At 50.9% G+C, this 15,882-nt stretch overlaps 1 protein-coding gene across 1 annotated transcript; it reads left to right on the forward strand.

Moving 5' to 3' along the window:
• The first annotated feature begins 1,674 nt into the window (after positions 1-1,674).
• Positions 1,675-15,413, forward strand: HTR3A (5-hydroxytryptamine receptor 3A). Its single transcript, XM_066253634.1, has 9 exons — positions 1,675-1,821; positions 3,937-4,103; positions 5,125-5,169; positions 7,392-7,501; positions 9,486-9,655; positions 12,122-12,282; positions 12,627-12,837; positions 12,942-13,163; positions 14,817-15,413. Exons 1-9 carry the CDS (start codon positions 1,737-1,739, stop codon positions 15,113-15,115), a joined length of 1,470 nt encoding a protein of 489 aa, XP_066109731.1. The 5' UTR covers positions 1,675-1,736; the 3' UTR covers positions 15,116-15,413.
• The last annotated feature ends 469 nt before the right edge of the window (positions 15,414-15,882 follow it).

Raw genomic sequence — 15,882 nt, forward strand, 5'->3', positions numbered from 1 at the left:
TCTGAAGCTGGAAACGGGGAGAGACAGTCAGACTCCCGCATGCGCCCGACCGGGATCCACCCAGCACATCCACCAGGGGCGATGCTCTGCCCACCAGGGGGCGATGCTCTGCCCCTCCGGGGCATCGCTCTGCCGCGACCAGAGCCACTCTAGCGCCTGGGGCAGAAGCCACAGAGCCATCTCCAGCGCCCGGGCCATCTCTGCTCCAATGGAGCCTTGGCTGCGGGAGGGGAAGAGAGAGACAGAGAGGAAGGAGGGGGTGGGGGTGGAGAAGCAAATGGGCGCTTCTCCTATGTGCCCTGGCCGGGAATCGAACCCGGGTCCCCTGCACGCCAGGCCGACGCTCTACCGATGAGCCAACCGCCCAGGGCCAAATAAAAATATTTTTTAAAAAAATAAATGGCCCTGGCCTGTTGGCTCAGTGGTAGAGCGTCGGCCTGGCGTGCAGGAGTCTCTGGTTTGATTCCTGGCCAGGGCACACAGGAGAAGCACCCATCTGCTTCTCCACCCCTCCCCCTCTCCTTCCTCTCTGTCTCTCTCCTCCCCTCCTGCAGCCGAGGCTCCATTGTAGCAAAGTTTGCCCGGGCGCTGAGGATGGCTCTGTGGTCTCTGCCCCAGGCACTAGAGTGGCTCTGGTCGTGGCAGAGCAACGCCCCAGATGGGCAAAGCATCACCCCCTGGTGGGCATGCGGGTGGATCCCGGTCGGGCGCATGCGGGAGTCTGTCTGACTGCCTCCCCATTTCCAACTTCAGAAATAAATAAATAAATAAATGGAAGTGTTGTGACTATAAATGAAATGATATTAAGCAAAAAAGAGGGCAGGATACAAATTTATACATTAGGTATATTTCCTTCATTATATACGTATTGTAGAAGTTATAGAAGAATATTCACCAAAATGTGAACAGTGGCTGTCTCCGGGATGTAAATAAGATTTTGGATAATTTCAATTTTTCTTCAGTTTTTTTCCTACAATGAGCAAGTATTGCTATTATATTTTAATTATATATATATATTTACTTTGCATAATAAAATATATAAAAATAATTATATAGTATATAAAATAATTGTATAGTCTAAATACATATATATATATATATATATTACTTCTTGGGTATTTAAATATGAATATTTAGGTGAGGACTAAGGGCAGAGATGTGGTGGCTCCCAGTCCTGTTCTTCTGTCTGCAGAGATGCCCAGTCACCTGCTTAGCAAGGGGCACTGTGTCACCCTGTGGAGCAGTTCTTCCTGCCCCTCTGTCCTCACTGGACCCAGCCCCAGCACAGTGCTAGCAAACATATTTACCATGGGACAGAAGTGAAGAGAGCCGCCTGGAGCACCTCCCAGCACACAGGCTGCACCCTTGCTCCTGGGGCTCCTGGGGCCCCTGGCCCTACGTTACTCCTTGAGGAATTTAGCCAAGCCCCCTGGCAGAACGGATAGACTGAGCCTCAGCTGGATGACATCAGCTATGCGGGCTCCCCTCTCAGTGGCTCCATCCCTTTCCCTCCCACCCTGAAACCTGACTCAACGAAAGGATTGATTGCAGGAAAGCTTGGCAGCTTTCCAACCCTGGTGGCCCAGGCAGTGTAAGGCTGCAGCCTCAGAAGGTGCTGGGAGCAGCCTGGAGCGGCAGGCTGGCTGGGGCACGAGGTTGGCGGAGCACAGACAGGCTGGCCCCCAGCAGGACTCACCCTGAACACCAGCCCTCACCCACACCGAAGCACCCACACCATGGGGAGCTCACGCACCATGCTGCTGTGGGTCCTGCAGGCACTGCTCACCTTGCTTCTGCCCACACTCCTGACACAGGGAGAAGGTAAGGCAGGGGTACACGTGGGGTAGCCCTGGGCTGGCCAGCCACTGAGGGACAGCGGGGTCTGCTTGCTTCTTTCTGGGGTTGAGGGACGTTGGTTTGGAGAGGGTGCAGCTGCAGGAAAGTCAGGGATCCTACCACAGATGAGCATGAGCACATTTGAGGCACTGGGTGCAGCTAGGAAGGGGCTTGCTGAGCAGAGCACTGGAAATGTGCAGCTGGTGCAGGAACGGGGTCCCTCCCCTCTTTGCTCTGCCCTTAAACTCATGGTTAGGCAACTGCAAGGCACCTTTGAGCCCATTTGGTTCACCCCTTCTTGTTATAAGTGGGAGTGCTGTGGTTCAGAGAGGAGAATGATCTATCTACTCAAGGTCACACAGCTGTTAGTGACAGAGTGGGGACCAGAACTAGTGCAGTCACCTTCCTCAGCCTCGCCTGTCCTGTGCATGGTTCCTGGGTCTTTGTTTCCTGGGTCTTTGTTTCCTAAAGGCGCCTTCCAGCGCTAACCTCCAATAACACCAACTTCCCTCTGCATTCCCGCCGTCCTTTCCGGCCTCCCAGCTGGATACAGGGTGTCGTAGTCACAAAAAAGGGTTGGTTTCCTTTTGCTGCAGACAATATTATCCCCCATTTTGGGAGGTTTTCTCCTGATTCGGAGGTGGGTTGTAGCTGGGGCCAGGGTACGATCAGATTGGACAGCGGGCTGGGCAGATGTGCAGAGCTTCTAGGTACAATGCTTTTCCTCCCCACGATCTTTCACCGGGGAAACTCAGCCCACCAGCAGGCCTGGGCAGCAAGTTATGACTGCGGGCTTTCTTGGCTGAAAAGCAGCTCTGTCCCCCTCAGAGAGAGCCTGTGGGACCCAGTCTGGTCCTCTCCAAACTGGTCAGAACCCCAGACAGTAAGACCTGGGCTGTTGGTGCTGTCGTGAAGACAGCCAGGCTCTGGGTTTCCGTCTCAGGTCCTTCCCTTACGGGGCACGGTACCCAGCTCTTGTCTTTGCTCTCCCGGCTCTTCTCTGTCCTGGGGGAAGGAGCGCATCAGGAACAGGTCAGTGAGGGGCGACAAGTGGATCTGGAGGACTGACTGCTGCAGGTTGCACACAGACAGACAAGATGAGAGGACAGGCGGTCTTTTGAGAAAGCCAGGCCTGCTGTGACCTGGTCTCACCCTCGCATCCCACAAAGCCTTGCAGCCAGTACCCTGGCCCTCAGGGTACTTCCCCTCCTCCACCCTAAGCTTTTCACCTTCATATCTCTTGGCACCTTTCAGGAAGCACTTCTACTGTATCCCAGAGGGACACCTGAGGTGCACATGAAATCCCCGCAGAATGAGGGTAGGGCCCAGCAGTTGGGTTTTCTCATCACTGTTTTATCTGTGCAGGCCTCCTGCTCTAGGAACACTGGTTTCTCCTTACTTCTGCCACACCTCAACCCAGCCCTCTGCTTAACCCCATCAAACTGCACACATGGCAACCCTATGAAGCAGCCCGGGCAAGCCCTCCCCAGGAGTTTCTGTGCACGTGAAGGTGGGGGAGGGAGCTTCCGGGGGTGGGAGCTTTGCAGGAGGAAGAGGAGACACCACTTTTCACTGGGTGCCCACCCTCTGTCAGTTGCAGGCTGGGATTAAGGGGACAGTGAGCTGTGCAGACACTGAGATCCGACCTTGACTGAGGCAAACCCTCATCAGACCCCTGGGCTTAGCACTTGTGCACTTAGGGCCACTTTTTGGTCCTCCTCTTACCTTCCAGAGCCAGCTCCCTTTCACTTCCCCAGAACCCTCAGCCAGGGTCCCCCGGCTGACCTCCTCTGGGCAGGTATCTGCTCTCAACCTTTCTCGGCCCTTGGCCTACTTCAGACCTCCTGTCTTAGTCACCTTCTCTTACAATCCAGCCCTCTGTCAGAGAGGACCGGGCAGGGTACCCTTAGGAGATCGTACATTTGAATTTTGGCAGGAATCTCTGCAGACAAAAATGGAAATTTCTGTTTGTGGGGGTATCTGGAAATTTTGTGAGGTGGGAATGGTGAAGACACTTTTCTTTTAATAGCTTTCAAGCCAGGGCAGGAGAACCGGTGTCTCAGGCTCTGACGACCGCTGTTGAATTGTTCTCCTCCCCAGCCAGGCGCAGTGGGGGGCTCCAAACCCACAACACCTCGAGGCCCGCTCTGCAGAAGCTGTCGGATCACCTCCTGACCAACTACAGGAAGGATGTGCGCCCCGTGCGGGACTGGAGGAAGCCAACCACCGTATCCATTGACGTCATTGTCTATGCCATCCTCAGCGTGGTAAGCACTTAGCCCCAGTAGATCCCCAACCCAGAGATGGCAGATTGGGGTGGGAGGCCATGGGAAAACAAGTCACTCCCTGCGTACATTTGAGCACCCATAGTACCTGTGGTCGGCACTATGGCTCAGGACAAACTGAAGCACCCACCATCTGTAGTGCTGCCCAAACCAGGAAACTGGGGTCACCTGTGTGGCTACACCCACACTATTGCAGCCAACAGGTTACTTATCACATGTGGTTCTTCACATATTGTCACCATCTCCCTAGGTAAGTCGTGTGAGGGCTCAGACTGTCCCATTTCTCTCTGTGCCCTGTATCATGCAGGTCCGTGGTATGTAGTGGATGTTACTCAATGGCTGCCAAAGAGTTCATTGTAAATCAATTAATTAATTGATTGCTTCATCAATTACAGTAGGAGGGTGGGGTACATTGCCCAACACAGCAGGTCAGACGTTTCGCAGAAATAAACCAGACGGCAACAACAGAGGTGCAGAGCTTCCAGCTTGTGCTGGGTTCGGGTGAGCGGGACTGACTTCACAGTCTCCATACGGTCCATGTGGCCATTTTGGGAAGGTGAATTGGGAATTGGATGGGAGGGAGGGGAAGTGATAAAGGGTTTATACCTTTTCACTTCATACGAGGGCAAGAGAGAGATATAGGTATATATATATATGATATTGTTATATATGCTTTATATCATCACCTATTATATATATAATATACATAAAATATAATATAATAAACATACATATATATATATAACATGCATGACACAATAGAAGATAATAGAAGACGTATACAATTACCTGTATATACGGTTTAAGAAATCACTGTATTTCTTTCTAGATGTGTCCTAGTAAGAGATCAACTTTTCCTGGCTGGCCCCTTCTACCTCCCCTTTTCTTCACTCTCATTTCCCAAGATGATGGGCGCACAAAGTGGTTCCTTCTGGGGTTTGTGTGTGCAGGGGAGACCCCAGCCCATGGGACCACTTGTCCTGAGATCCCTTTCCTTTCTCAGGATGAGAAGAATCAAGTCCTGACCACCTACATCTGGTACCGGCAGGTGAGCAGACCAGCCCTACACGCCCTCATTTCCCGGGACAGGACTGAGCCTTCCAGGAAGGACGTCTCCATCTGCAGGTGTCAGGAACCTCAGAGGCCTTGGGCAAGGGCGGTGGGGGAGTCCACAGGCATGCTCACAGGAGAGCTAGAAGTCTGGACTCCCCTAACTCAGGACTGGGACCTGAAGGAAATTGACAGGCCAGTAGAGGAGAAATCCTGAGGTTCTTTGCACATCCTAGACAAGTGTGTGTCCAGCCTCTGCTGGTTGAGTACCTCTAGTATTGAACACTCCGAAGGCAGCTACGTCAATTCCAAACAGCTCTACTGTTAAGCCGAACTGGATAACAACCAAACTGAGTGATTGAAACAGGGTGAATCCACTCACTGAGTCCTCACATGCTTGGCCATTTCCCACTCTTCCCGCATTCAAAGGGCATTGGTTAGGCACTATTGTGTTGAATCTCTGAGGCCTTAACAGCTTTTCTGGCTTGGAGCTGGGGTGGGGGGAAGGCAGACAGTGGAGGCTACTCTCTACAGGCCTGTCCTGCTCTGGTAGCCTCTGAGTGTGTGGGGAAGGTGTCAGAGCAGAGGAGATGCCAAAGTGACTGAAGGGGGAAAGCAGGGAGAAGAGGACACTTCATAAAGGCCCAGCCTGAGATAGACTCTGGGGACACGCCTGGTCCATGTGGGTCCTGTTAAACTCTCCTGCTCTTCATGCTCACATCCTACCACAGCCAGGTCAAAGGACAGGAAGTCAGGGAAAGGAATAAGCCAAATGCTGACTCCCGACATGCTGCTGCCTTTCTGTCTCAGAAAGGTCCCTAAATACAGAGTGCACCCTGCCTCAAGAGGACATACCCAAGCAAGAATAGGCACCCTGGAACTCTTTCCCTGGGACCTCATGCCTAGGTCCCCCTCTGGACCTCCAGGTCACTCTGGACCCAGCAGTGAGGGGATGCCAATCTACCCTGTGCTACGAAACTGGAATTGGCGACTCAAACTAGACTCAGGCCCTGCCCTCAATGAGCTCACAGACCCATGCAGACCACAGACACATGAACAGACAAGGAATGAAGCCACCCCAAGGTGGCAATGCAACACGTCAACCTTGATGGTGCAGAGGGGGCACATAAAACCCTCCTGGGGAGTGGGGTTCACAGAAGATTTCCAGAGAATGGAACAGACAGTTGCCTTGGTTATGTCTAGAAGGATGAGTAAGACTCACCTTGATAAAGAAGACAAAGATTGCAGCATGAGAGAGGTAGCAGGGTGTATAGAGGTGTGGAGGTTTTAGCAGTGTTTAATTTCAGGTGACTAGAGTGTAGACTCCACAGAGAGGCATAGAAAAACAACAAAACAAACAACAAAAAACGTGACTACAAAGACCGGTGGAGGCAGATTACGTAGGCCTTTGCTGAACACGAGGTTTACCTTTATCCTCTTGACAGCGAGGCACCACTGAAGAATTCTAAGCACGAGAGTGATAGGATAGAATTTACCTTTTATATTTCTATAAAGTTGGGATGATCTATTATATTCTCTTTTATAACTTGTTCAGTGTGTGTTCTTTTTGCTTTTTGTCCTGGTGATTTGAAAGACACAGTTGTATTTTTAAATCTAGCCTTGCTTGTATCTAGCTCACATTAATTTGTCTAGTTATCATTGATAACAAATAAACATAGTCTATTAACCTCTGAAGCACAGCACCCAATATTTAGTATGCCAGTCCTCGCAGACCACTCCCACTGACCCACCATCTTTTCCCCACGTCTTCAAATAGAACGTGAAATGTTAATATATATATTAACATATATATATATATATGTCAGTCATTCTGTCAGGATAATGGAGAATGCATTGATCAAAACTCAACAGCAACCATCTTTACCCTGTGAGGTGCATGCTATTACCCCCATTTACATATGTGCAGACCAACACTCAAGAAACTATTTGATTAAGATCCCTCAGTTGGTGGCTAGGGAATTCAAAACATTGGAAGTGACTGAGTCCTTTCCTTGGGAGAGGCTATATCCGTAGGTGTCGTATTTGTATGTGGAGAGTGCGTGAATACAGAGGGGGACTCTCAGGTGCTACTGACATCCAGATTCCCCCAAGATGCCCACCTGTCTCCCCGGGCAACTAAGTGGTGTAATTGGCCTGAGTTGGGGACAATTCCCACCTGACAGGAGCAGCTGGCCCTGAGCATTCCTGCTTCTTCCCTAGTACTGGATGGATGAGTTTCTCCAGTGGAACCCCGAGGACTTTGACAACATCACCAAGTTGTCCATCCCCACGGACAGCATTTGGGTCCCGGACATTCTCATCAACGAGTTGTGAGTACTGCCATCAAATGCTGGGAGGACAGGTGGCTAGGGGCTGGGGAAGGCAGGGTTAGGGAGGCAAGGTCACTGCTGTTGCATTTGGAATGTCCCTCCCAGACCTGTAGAGCTGTAGGTAAAATTAGCTTGGGCCCAAATTCCATGCTGTCTTTTGCTTTTCTTTTTAAAAACTCCTCTCTTTCTATGCTTAATGTTGAAACTGCACTTCTTGATCCAAGGGCCCCTTCCTGGGGAAAGGAAGCCAGTGAATGAATTCACACTGTTATAATAGCCAAATGAGGGACAGCTGCAGTTTTTTAATGTTTATTTTTTATTTATTTTAGAGAGAGAAGGAGGGAGAGAGTGAGAGAGAGACAGGACCATCAATCTGCTCCTGTATGTGCCTTCACCAGGGATGGAACAGGCAACCTCTGTGCTTTGGGGCGATTCTCTAACCAATTGAGTTTTCCGGCCAGGGCTGGGACAGCTGCATTTTTAAAGGGACAGTAATATTACTGAAAGGGATGAAGGGCCGGTGGTGGCCCCTGTTCCTGACCGCAGGGGAGACGTGGAGCTGGGAGACACATCTCCTAAGTCACACATGTGTCTGACCAGCCAGAGATTGCACCCTCAGTCTGAAGTGGGCCCACCAGCCTTTGTTCTCAGACACTGTCTCTTTGGCCTCAGCCAACATTCCTTCCCCACCACCAGGTTCCTTTGGGCTCCCGGGCCTGGGCCTCTGAGGCTAGTACAGAGAAGGTGTCTGAGGAAGGCGGATAGAAAGAGAAGGTGGCAGGGGGCTAGTCACTCCGTCCAGGACTCACTGCATCACCCAACTCCAGGGGATGCTACTCACACTGTTTTTCACAAGAGGCAGTTGATCTTGAGCCCCGTGTCCTGCACAGCCCAGGCTGGAGGGATTCAGGGACGTTCTAGTTTCTGGTTGAATCTGTAGTTTAAACAGTGAAGCAGTGTTAGGCTTGAGTTCTCACCTCTCATCCCAAGTCCACAGAAGGCTTCAGGCTCACGACTCCCGGCTGAGATCACTGCGTGCCACAGTGGTCACTTGGGAGACCCTGGGCATCAGGGATCTGCTGAGACAGTAGAACAGTCTTTTCTGCCTTGGCCCAATTCCTCTCTAGTTCTTTCTTCTCCAGAGATGGTCAGTCTCATCTCATAGGACTTCTAGCAACGGGGAGCTGGAAGAAGCCCAAGTCAGGATGGAACCCCCACACAATGGGCGGGGGGGGACATCCTGGGAGCTGACTCTGCTCAGCTCACAGGTGGCAGCATAGGGACAGCTGGTTATGCTCCTTAGAGCATGTGGCTTTTGGGGACCGTGGATCCTTGACTGACTTGTGGCAAAGTTGCCAGGGATATAAAGGAGCATGCCGAAATACATGGGACAGTAGCCTTGACCACGGAGGAAGGAAGCCTAAGACAGACAAGAAGTTTAGAAAAATGAAGTCCAGACCAAACTGGCCTGCTGTCTAGACCAGGGGTCTCAAAGTCAACTCAGCATGTGGGCCGCAGAGCAAGATCACAGCCATTCGGCGGGCCGCACTAGGTCTACAAAAGGCAACTGTTACGCAACACTTTTCTCACTGCAGTTGAAAACAAAAAAAAAATCAGTACAACAAGCACAATCGTACATGCAGTTTACTCAGTGTCACAAAACGACCAGAAACTATAGTTCGCATCACAACTGCTGTTAACTAAGCTAATATCTAGCTAGGATGCTAGAGAAATGAAAAATACAAGTAGGCCCCTAGGCTTACTTAATTTTATCCAAAATATTTTGAACTTCGTGGATTAGTCTGCGGGCTGCACAAAATTGTTCGGCGGGCCGCATGCGACCCGCGGGCCGCGAGTTTGAGACCCTTGGTCTAGACCCTCCCTGAATTTCTTTCTCTGCTGGGCTGCTCAGAGACCTTCAGACACCCAGGGCTTGACCTGCTTCTTGAGCCTTCACAAAAACTGACTCCTCTTCTTTGGCCAGTGTGGACGTGGGGAAGTCCCCAGATATCCCGTACGTGTACGTGCGGCATCACGGTGAGGTCCAGAACTACAAGCCCCTCCAGGTGGTGACGGCCTGTAGCCTCGACATCTACAACTTCCCCTTCGATGTGCAGAACTGCTCCCTGACCTTCACCAGTTGGCTGCACAACAGTGAGTAGATGGGCTTTGGAGGCAGGGGTGCAGGTTGGGGGCCCAGGGACACTTGAGTGAGGAGCATGTCCTGGATGCAGTCTCCCTTATCCAAGTTACCTACCACTTATTTTCTTAATGCCACTGAGCCTCTGTCTCCTGATCCTCCGTGTGAGACTCACATTGTTGCCTTGTGCCTCTCTCAATCATCACACCGAACAAACAACACAAAGTAAACTAACCGCAGGACCCTGAGTATAGGCCAGTTCTTTCCCAATATCACCAGCAGGAGTTGGCACTCAGTGTCTCTCAAAGCCACCCACTCCTCTCCACTGGCACCCCGCCCCCTAACTCAAGCCACCCCGATATGGTGCCAGCTTCCTGCAGTAGCCTCCTCGCTGGTCCTCCTCTTTCATTGTCCCCCTTCAGGTCATGCTCCTCAAATGGAGATCTTATTAAAATGTAAATCTGATCATGTCACTTTGCTTAAAACCCTCAAAGGTTTTCCCAGCCTTCCCAAGACAGAATCCAAACCCTTCATCCGCCCCACCGAGCCCAGCCTGGCCCAAAGCCGCTCCTCCCGCCCCGCTCCTCAGGCATGCTGCCCTGGGCTCAGCCCAGCCCAGCCCAGCCCAGCCCAGCTGCCTCCTTCCCAGCCCACTGTGCCTGTACTTGTCCTTGACCACAGGGTGCTTCCTCTCCTACACCATCTTGCCCCTGCCTCCACCCTCTCCTGCCCTCAACCACACCTGGGTTGGCCAGCTCCTCTGCTCACCTTCAAATCATAGCCTCAGTGTCCATTCCTTGGGGAAGTCCCCTTTCACCCCTTGACAAGGCATCCCCAATGCCTAAATGTGTAGCCTTCTGTTGATCTGCCCACTTTCACTGCATTAGTAAGTATTTTTATACTGGATATGAACTAAGAGAGGAGTGGGACATGATTTCTGCCCCACCGTTAGGTGCCCAGCACCGTGCCTGGCTCAGAGGAGGGCACTGACAAAATTATGTGGAGTGCATGAACACTCGCTGCTCACAGAGGCCCAGTGGGGTGAGTGTCACCCTACCGCAGAAAGGCATCCTCCACATCTGTTCTGATTTTATGGCATACACTGTAAATTACACAAGTCATATCATACACAACTTCCTTTAACAAAACCCAGAATTACAAATAATATCTGACCTTCGACCTCTACCCCCATTCCCAAACTCTTTGCCAACTCTCCACACCAGGACTTAATAATTTCCAGCAATGTAAACTTCATATAGTACGTACCTCCAGGTCCTTCTCTGCCCTTTGTATATATACACATACATGCACATCTATAGAAAGCACATGGGAATTGTCCTATAGGATTTCTTTTTTTTTTTTTCCTTAAGTGAGAATTGGGGAGGTAGAGACACAGATTCCCACATGTGCCCTGACTGGGATCCACCTGGCAAGCCCACTAGGAGACAATGCTCTATACATCTGGGGCGTTGCTTCATTGCTGAGCAACCGAGCTATTTTATCACCTGAGGCAGAGGTCATGGAACCATCCTCAGAGCATGGCTCCAACTGAGCCATGGCTATGGGAAGGGAAGAGAGAGAGAGAGAGAAGGGAGAAGGGGAGGGGTGGAGAAGCAGATGGGTGCTTCTCCTGTGTGCTCTGACTGGGAATCGAACCTGGGATATCCACACGCTAGGCTGACCAGCCAGGGTCAGTTGCTTGCTTTCTTTGTTTCATTCTTTCTCTTTCTTTCTCTCTCTCCCTCCCTCCCTCCCTCCCTCCTTTCTTTTCTTTCTTTCTTTCTTTCTTTCTTTCTTTCTTTCTTTCTTTCTTTCTTTCTTTCTTTCTTTCTTTCTTTCTTTCTTTCTTTCTTAATAAACGTATCATTTATTTTACCTGCTACTTGTTTCTTTTTACTCAACACCAGGTCTGGGACATTTTTCCAAGTGAGTGTGTGTTTAGATCTCCCTCATAAACTCTGACTGCTGTGGAATATCCCATGGTTTGGAAGCATCAGAGTTTACTAAGCATTTTCCTGATTGGCAGACATTTGGCCTCTCCTACTGCTCTGCAGCAGTGGACACTCCTGTCCTCCTGGTGCATGGGTACAGATACAGAGAACTTAAACGATTATTCTGCAAGTGGGGGTTTTGCTTGTTTCCTATTTCAGGTAACTCTGAGAAGGCAAAGGGGAAGAGCATATTGACTGTTGCTCATTTCCTAAGTGGGTAATTCTAACAGGAAAACCTAGAAGGGTGTTGTGGCAGAGGGGTTGCTTTCTAATAATTGGTTTGTTTGGGTCTCTGCATCTTGCTGTGTATTTCATTCAAGACTTTCATAGCCCTCACTGTGCAGACAGGTGCAGTGTGCATGGGTGCCTCATTTGAGGCTGAAGATTAGGAGCTGACACACACTGCGTCATACAGGTGTGCCCCACCGTCCTGGGCTGGCGAGCTCCAGGAACCAGTCTCCAGCACTGCCTTCATTTCTTCCTTCTCAGTTCAGGATATCAACATCTCCCTGTGGCGTTTGCCAGAAACGGTGAAATCCGACAAGAGCGTCTTCATGAACCAGGGCGAGTGGGAGCTCCTGGGCGTGCTGACCCAGTTCCGGGAGTTCAGTATAGAGAGCAACGACTGCTATGCAGAAATGAAGTTCTACGTGAGTGGGGCAGGGAGCGGACGTGGACATCTACTAGACTGACACACCAGGTAGATGTAAGGAGACCCATGGGGAAGAACCATCCGGGCCCTTTGCCCAACTCAGGGTCACACTCATCTCCTGGAACTTCACCAAGGTAGCTGGGCGGCAGCTGACCTGTCCCTCACTTACCTGGAACAGCTATGAGCCCGGATCCAGGGTAGAATGCAAGGTCCATCCACGTCCTTTTCTGAGCAATCCAGGTTGAAAGCTCTACCAAGCAAGGGGGTCGGGCTGGGGGGGTGGTTCCTGGGCACGGGATCTGTCTGCTCCAGGCTTCCGCAGAACTCTTTTCCTGGTCCCAGGTGGTTATCCGCCGACGACCCCTGTTCTATGTGGTCAGCCTGCTGCTGCCCAGTATCTTCCTCATGGTCATGGATATTGTGGGCTTCTACCTGCCCCCAGAGAGTGGTGAGAGGGTTTCCTTCAAGATCACACTCCTCCTGGGCTATTCTGTCTTCCTGATCATCGTGTCTGACACACTGCCAGCCACTGCCATCGGCACACCCCTCATCGGTAAGGTCTTCTTGGGGAAGCTCGGTGTGGCGAGGAACTGGGGAATGGCCCCCTCCCACCTCCTGTGTGTGTCCCCCCTCCCACACCCTTCCTGGGGTGCACAGGTGTCTACTTCGTCGTGTGCATGGCTCTGCTGGTGATAAGCTTGGCTGAGACCATCTTCATCGTGCGGCTGGTGCATAAGCAAGACCTGCAGCAGCCGGTGCCCGTCTGGCTGCGGCATGTGGTTCTTGAGAAAGTGGCCCTGCTGCTTTGCCTAGGGGAGCAGCCAGCTTCCCATAGGCACCCAGCCCCCTCCCAAGCCACCAAGACTGATGACTGCACAGGTGAGAGAAAAAGAAAGAGTTCTGTGTGAAGGGGCCCCATCAGGCCTGGATGCGGGTACATGGTAGAGGGTCTCTGGAGGGCACACCATGCCAGGAAACCTGAGCAGGGAACTGGGTGTTGTCCTGCCTGTGTCTCCCCCCCACACCTCTGTGGGAGGGGCAGCCCAAAGTGTCACTCTCCCTGCACCCTCACATGCTCTCATCAGCCTGGGTGTGGACAGAGCAGGAGGAGTCCTGGAGCCTGAGCATTTCAGGAGCCAAGACCTCTGGCTTGAGAGTGGCATCCCTCTGAGACAGACGTTAGACTGGGTCAAATAGACAAATGGGGTCAAATAGGGTAGTTATCTGACTCCTTGCCAAGTGGAGTTAAATATTGTAGCCAGGATTTCCTGTGTTTTTCTTCTTTTTTTAAAATTTAAAAATCAAATTTAATGGGGTGATATTGATCAATAAGAGTACTTAGGTTTCAGGTAAATATCTCTTATAGCATTTGAACTGTGGATTGCATCATGCTGATCTCTAAAACTCTCTAATTCTAATCAGCTCAGAGACCAGGTCCCTTAGAATGCTAAACCTCTGGGCAGACAGACAGGTGCAGAAGGGCACTGACTGTGAAGCCCACACACACAGAGATTACTACAGCTGTCATTTGGCGCCAGTAGTGGTGCTGGGTATGTGGTTTATTTCTTGAGCACTTCTGGCCAGGCATGTGCAAAGCATTTTCTGTGCACTAGCACAGGTAATCCTTGTGGGGACCTGAAAGGATTCTTATTCTCCTCTCTCCGATGAGAAAACAGGGATACAGAGAGGTCAGATAGCTTGCCCTGTCCCAGAACCAGGAACTGGCAAAGCGTGATTTCAAATCAGGCTCGTCTGACTCTAAGCTAGTGTTTTAAACCAGTTTACTCGACTCGACTCCTTTGATCCTCCCTTCTGGCTAGAGCCAGGCCTCTTACAGAAGATGGTTCGCTAACCTAAGGCCATCTCTTCATGAGTTAATGAGCCAGAGCACCAGCCTAATGCCTAGTTTCACTGCTCACCTGGTGAAGGTAGTAATATGTGGCGGTGTGTTTCCTGGTGCAAACGGACTCAGAGTCGTGGGGAAGATGGCATCAAAGTGATATGACATAGTGGAGAGAGCAGAGGGTTATAAAGTCAGAAACCTAGGTCTCAGTGGTCTCACTATTAAATGATGCTTCAAATGTGTGACCACAGACCAGTCACTTAACCTCTCTCAGCTTTAGCACCTTTATACAAAAAATGTGGATAATAATTAACTCTACTCTGCTCCTTCATAGAGTTATTGTGAGGTTCAAATAAAATAATAGCTATCACATTGCTGGGAAGAGCCCATGAGTTTAAAGAAAACAAGCGCATGGGAAGGAGTAACACCAAGTTCATGACATTGGTGACTTGAGGGGACAGCGAATGTGACTGAGGAGGTAATATGGGACTCTTCAATTGTATTGACTTTCTTAATTTGCTTAAGTTAGATGGTGGATACACAAATATCTAAGCTATTCTTGATACCCTTTCTGTCTGAAATGATTTATAATAAAAAATTCTGCAGGCCAAAGAAATAAACATAGGGACAGTGTTCAGGCCATCTGGCTGGGCCTCCCTCTTTTGCTAATGCTCTACCTCTTCCTCTAGATATGGGAAACCACTGCAGCCCTTTGGGAGGACCCAGGGACTCGGACAAGACCCTAAGGGGCAGAAGCAACCCTCCCCCACCGCCGCGGGAGGCCTCGCTGGCAGTGCGCGGGCTGCTCCAGGAGCTGGCCTCCATCCGGCACTTCCTGGAGAAGCGGGAGGAGAGCCGCGAGGTGGCCCGGGACTGGCTGCGTGTGGGCTCTGTGCTGGATCGGCTGCTCTTCCGCATCTACCTGCTGGCAGTGCTGGCCTACAGTATCACCCTGGTCACACTCTGGTCCATCTGGCAGTATTCCTGATGAGTACAGCCCAGGTCCTGGCTAGGATGAGGATGGGGGATGAGGGCATTTCAGGGCCCTAGGGATGTTCTTAAGATATATATATATATATATATATATATATATATATATATATACACACACACACACACACACACACACACACACACATACATACAGTTCTATCCCTGTTTCCAATGCCAGTGTATCCCAGAAATCCTGAACTGGGGCCTTAACTCCTCCCCAGAAAACTTGGTGTTCAAGAACCTGATGTCCTCTTCCACCCCCACTGGCCCACTGTGGCTTTAAAGCATGTTGTCTTAGGCCCTGGCTGGTTGGCTCAGTGGTAGAGCATTGGCCTGGCATGCAGGAGTCCCGGATTTGATTCCCGGCCAGGGCACACAGGAGAAGTGCCCATCTGCTTCTCCACCCCTCCCCCTCTCCTTCCTCTCTGTCTCTCTCTTCCCCTCCCGCAGCCAAGGCTCCATTGGAGCAAAGTTGGCCTGGGCGCTGGGGATGGCTCTATGGCCTCTGCCTCAGGCTCTAGAATGGCTCTGGTTGCAACAGAGCAATGCCCCAGATGGGCAGGGCATCGCCCCCTGGTGGGCATGCCAGGTGGATCCCGGTGGGGCGCATGCGGGAGTCTGTCTGACTGCCTCCCTGTTTCCAACTTCAGAAAAATTAAAAACAAACAAACAAACAAAAATACATGTTGTCTTAGATCAGGAGAAACCCACGTATCTCCAAGCTGCACTCTATATATCTATGGCATTAAGCCTCAGTTTCCC

This window comes from Saccopteryx bilineata, chromosome 1 (genome assembly GCF_036850765.1).
Source record: "Saccopteryx bilineata isolate mSacBil1 chromosome 1, mSacBil1_pri_phased_curated, whole genome shotgun sequence".
In the NCBI taxonomy this organism is placed as follows: domain Eukaryota; kingdom Metazoa; phylum Chordata; class Mammalia; order Chiroptera; family Emballonuridae; genus Saccopteryx; species Saccopteryx bilineata.

Bases quoted from the DNA above. Each gene is read 5' to 3' on its own strand.
- HTR3A (XM_066253634.1), top strand. From the start codon at position 1,737: ATGGGGAGCTCACGCACCATGCTGCTGTGGGTCCTGCAGGCACTGCTC. The intron at 4,104-5,124 runs GTAAGCACTTAG...TTCCTTTCTCAG, and splicing joins TCTATGCCATCCTCAGCGTG to GATGAGAAGAATCAAGTCCT. The intron at 12,838-12,941 runs GTAAGGTCTTCT...TGGGGTGCACAG, and splicing joins CATCGGCACACCCCTCATCG to GTGTCTACTTCGTCGTGTGC.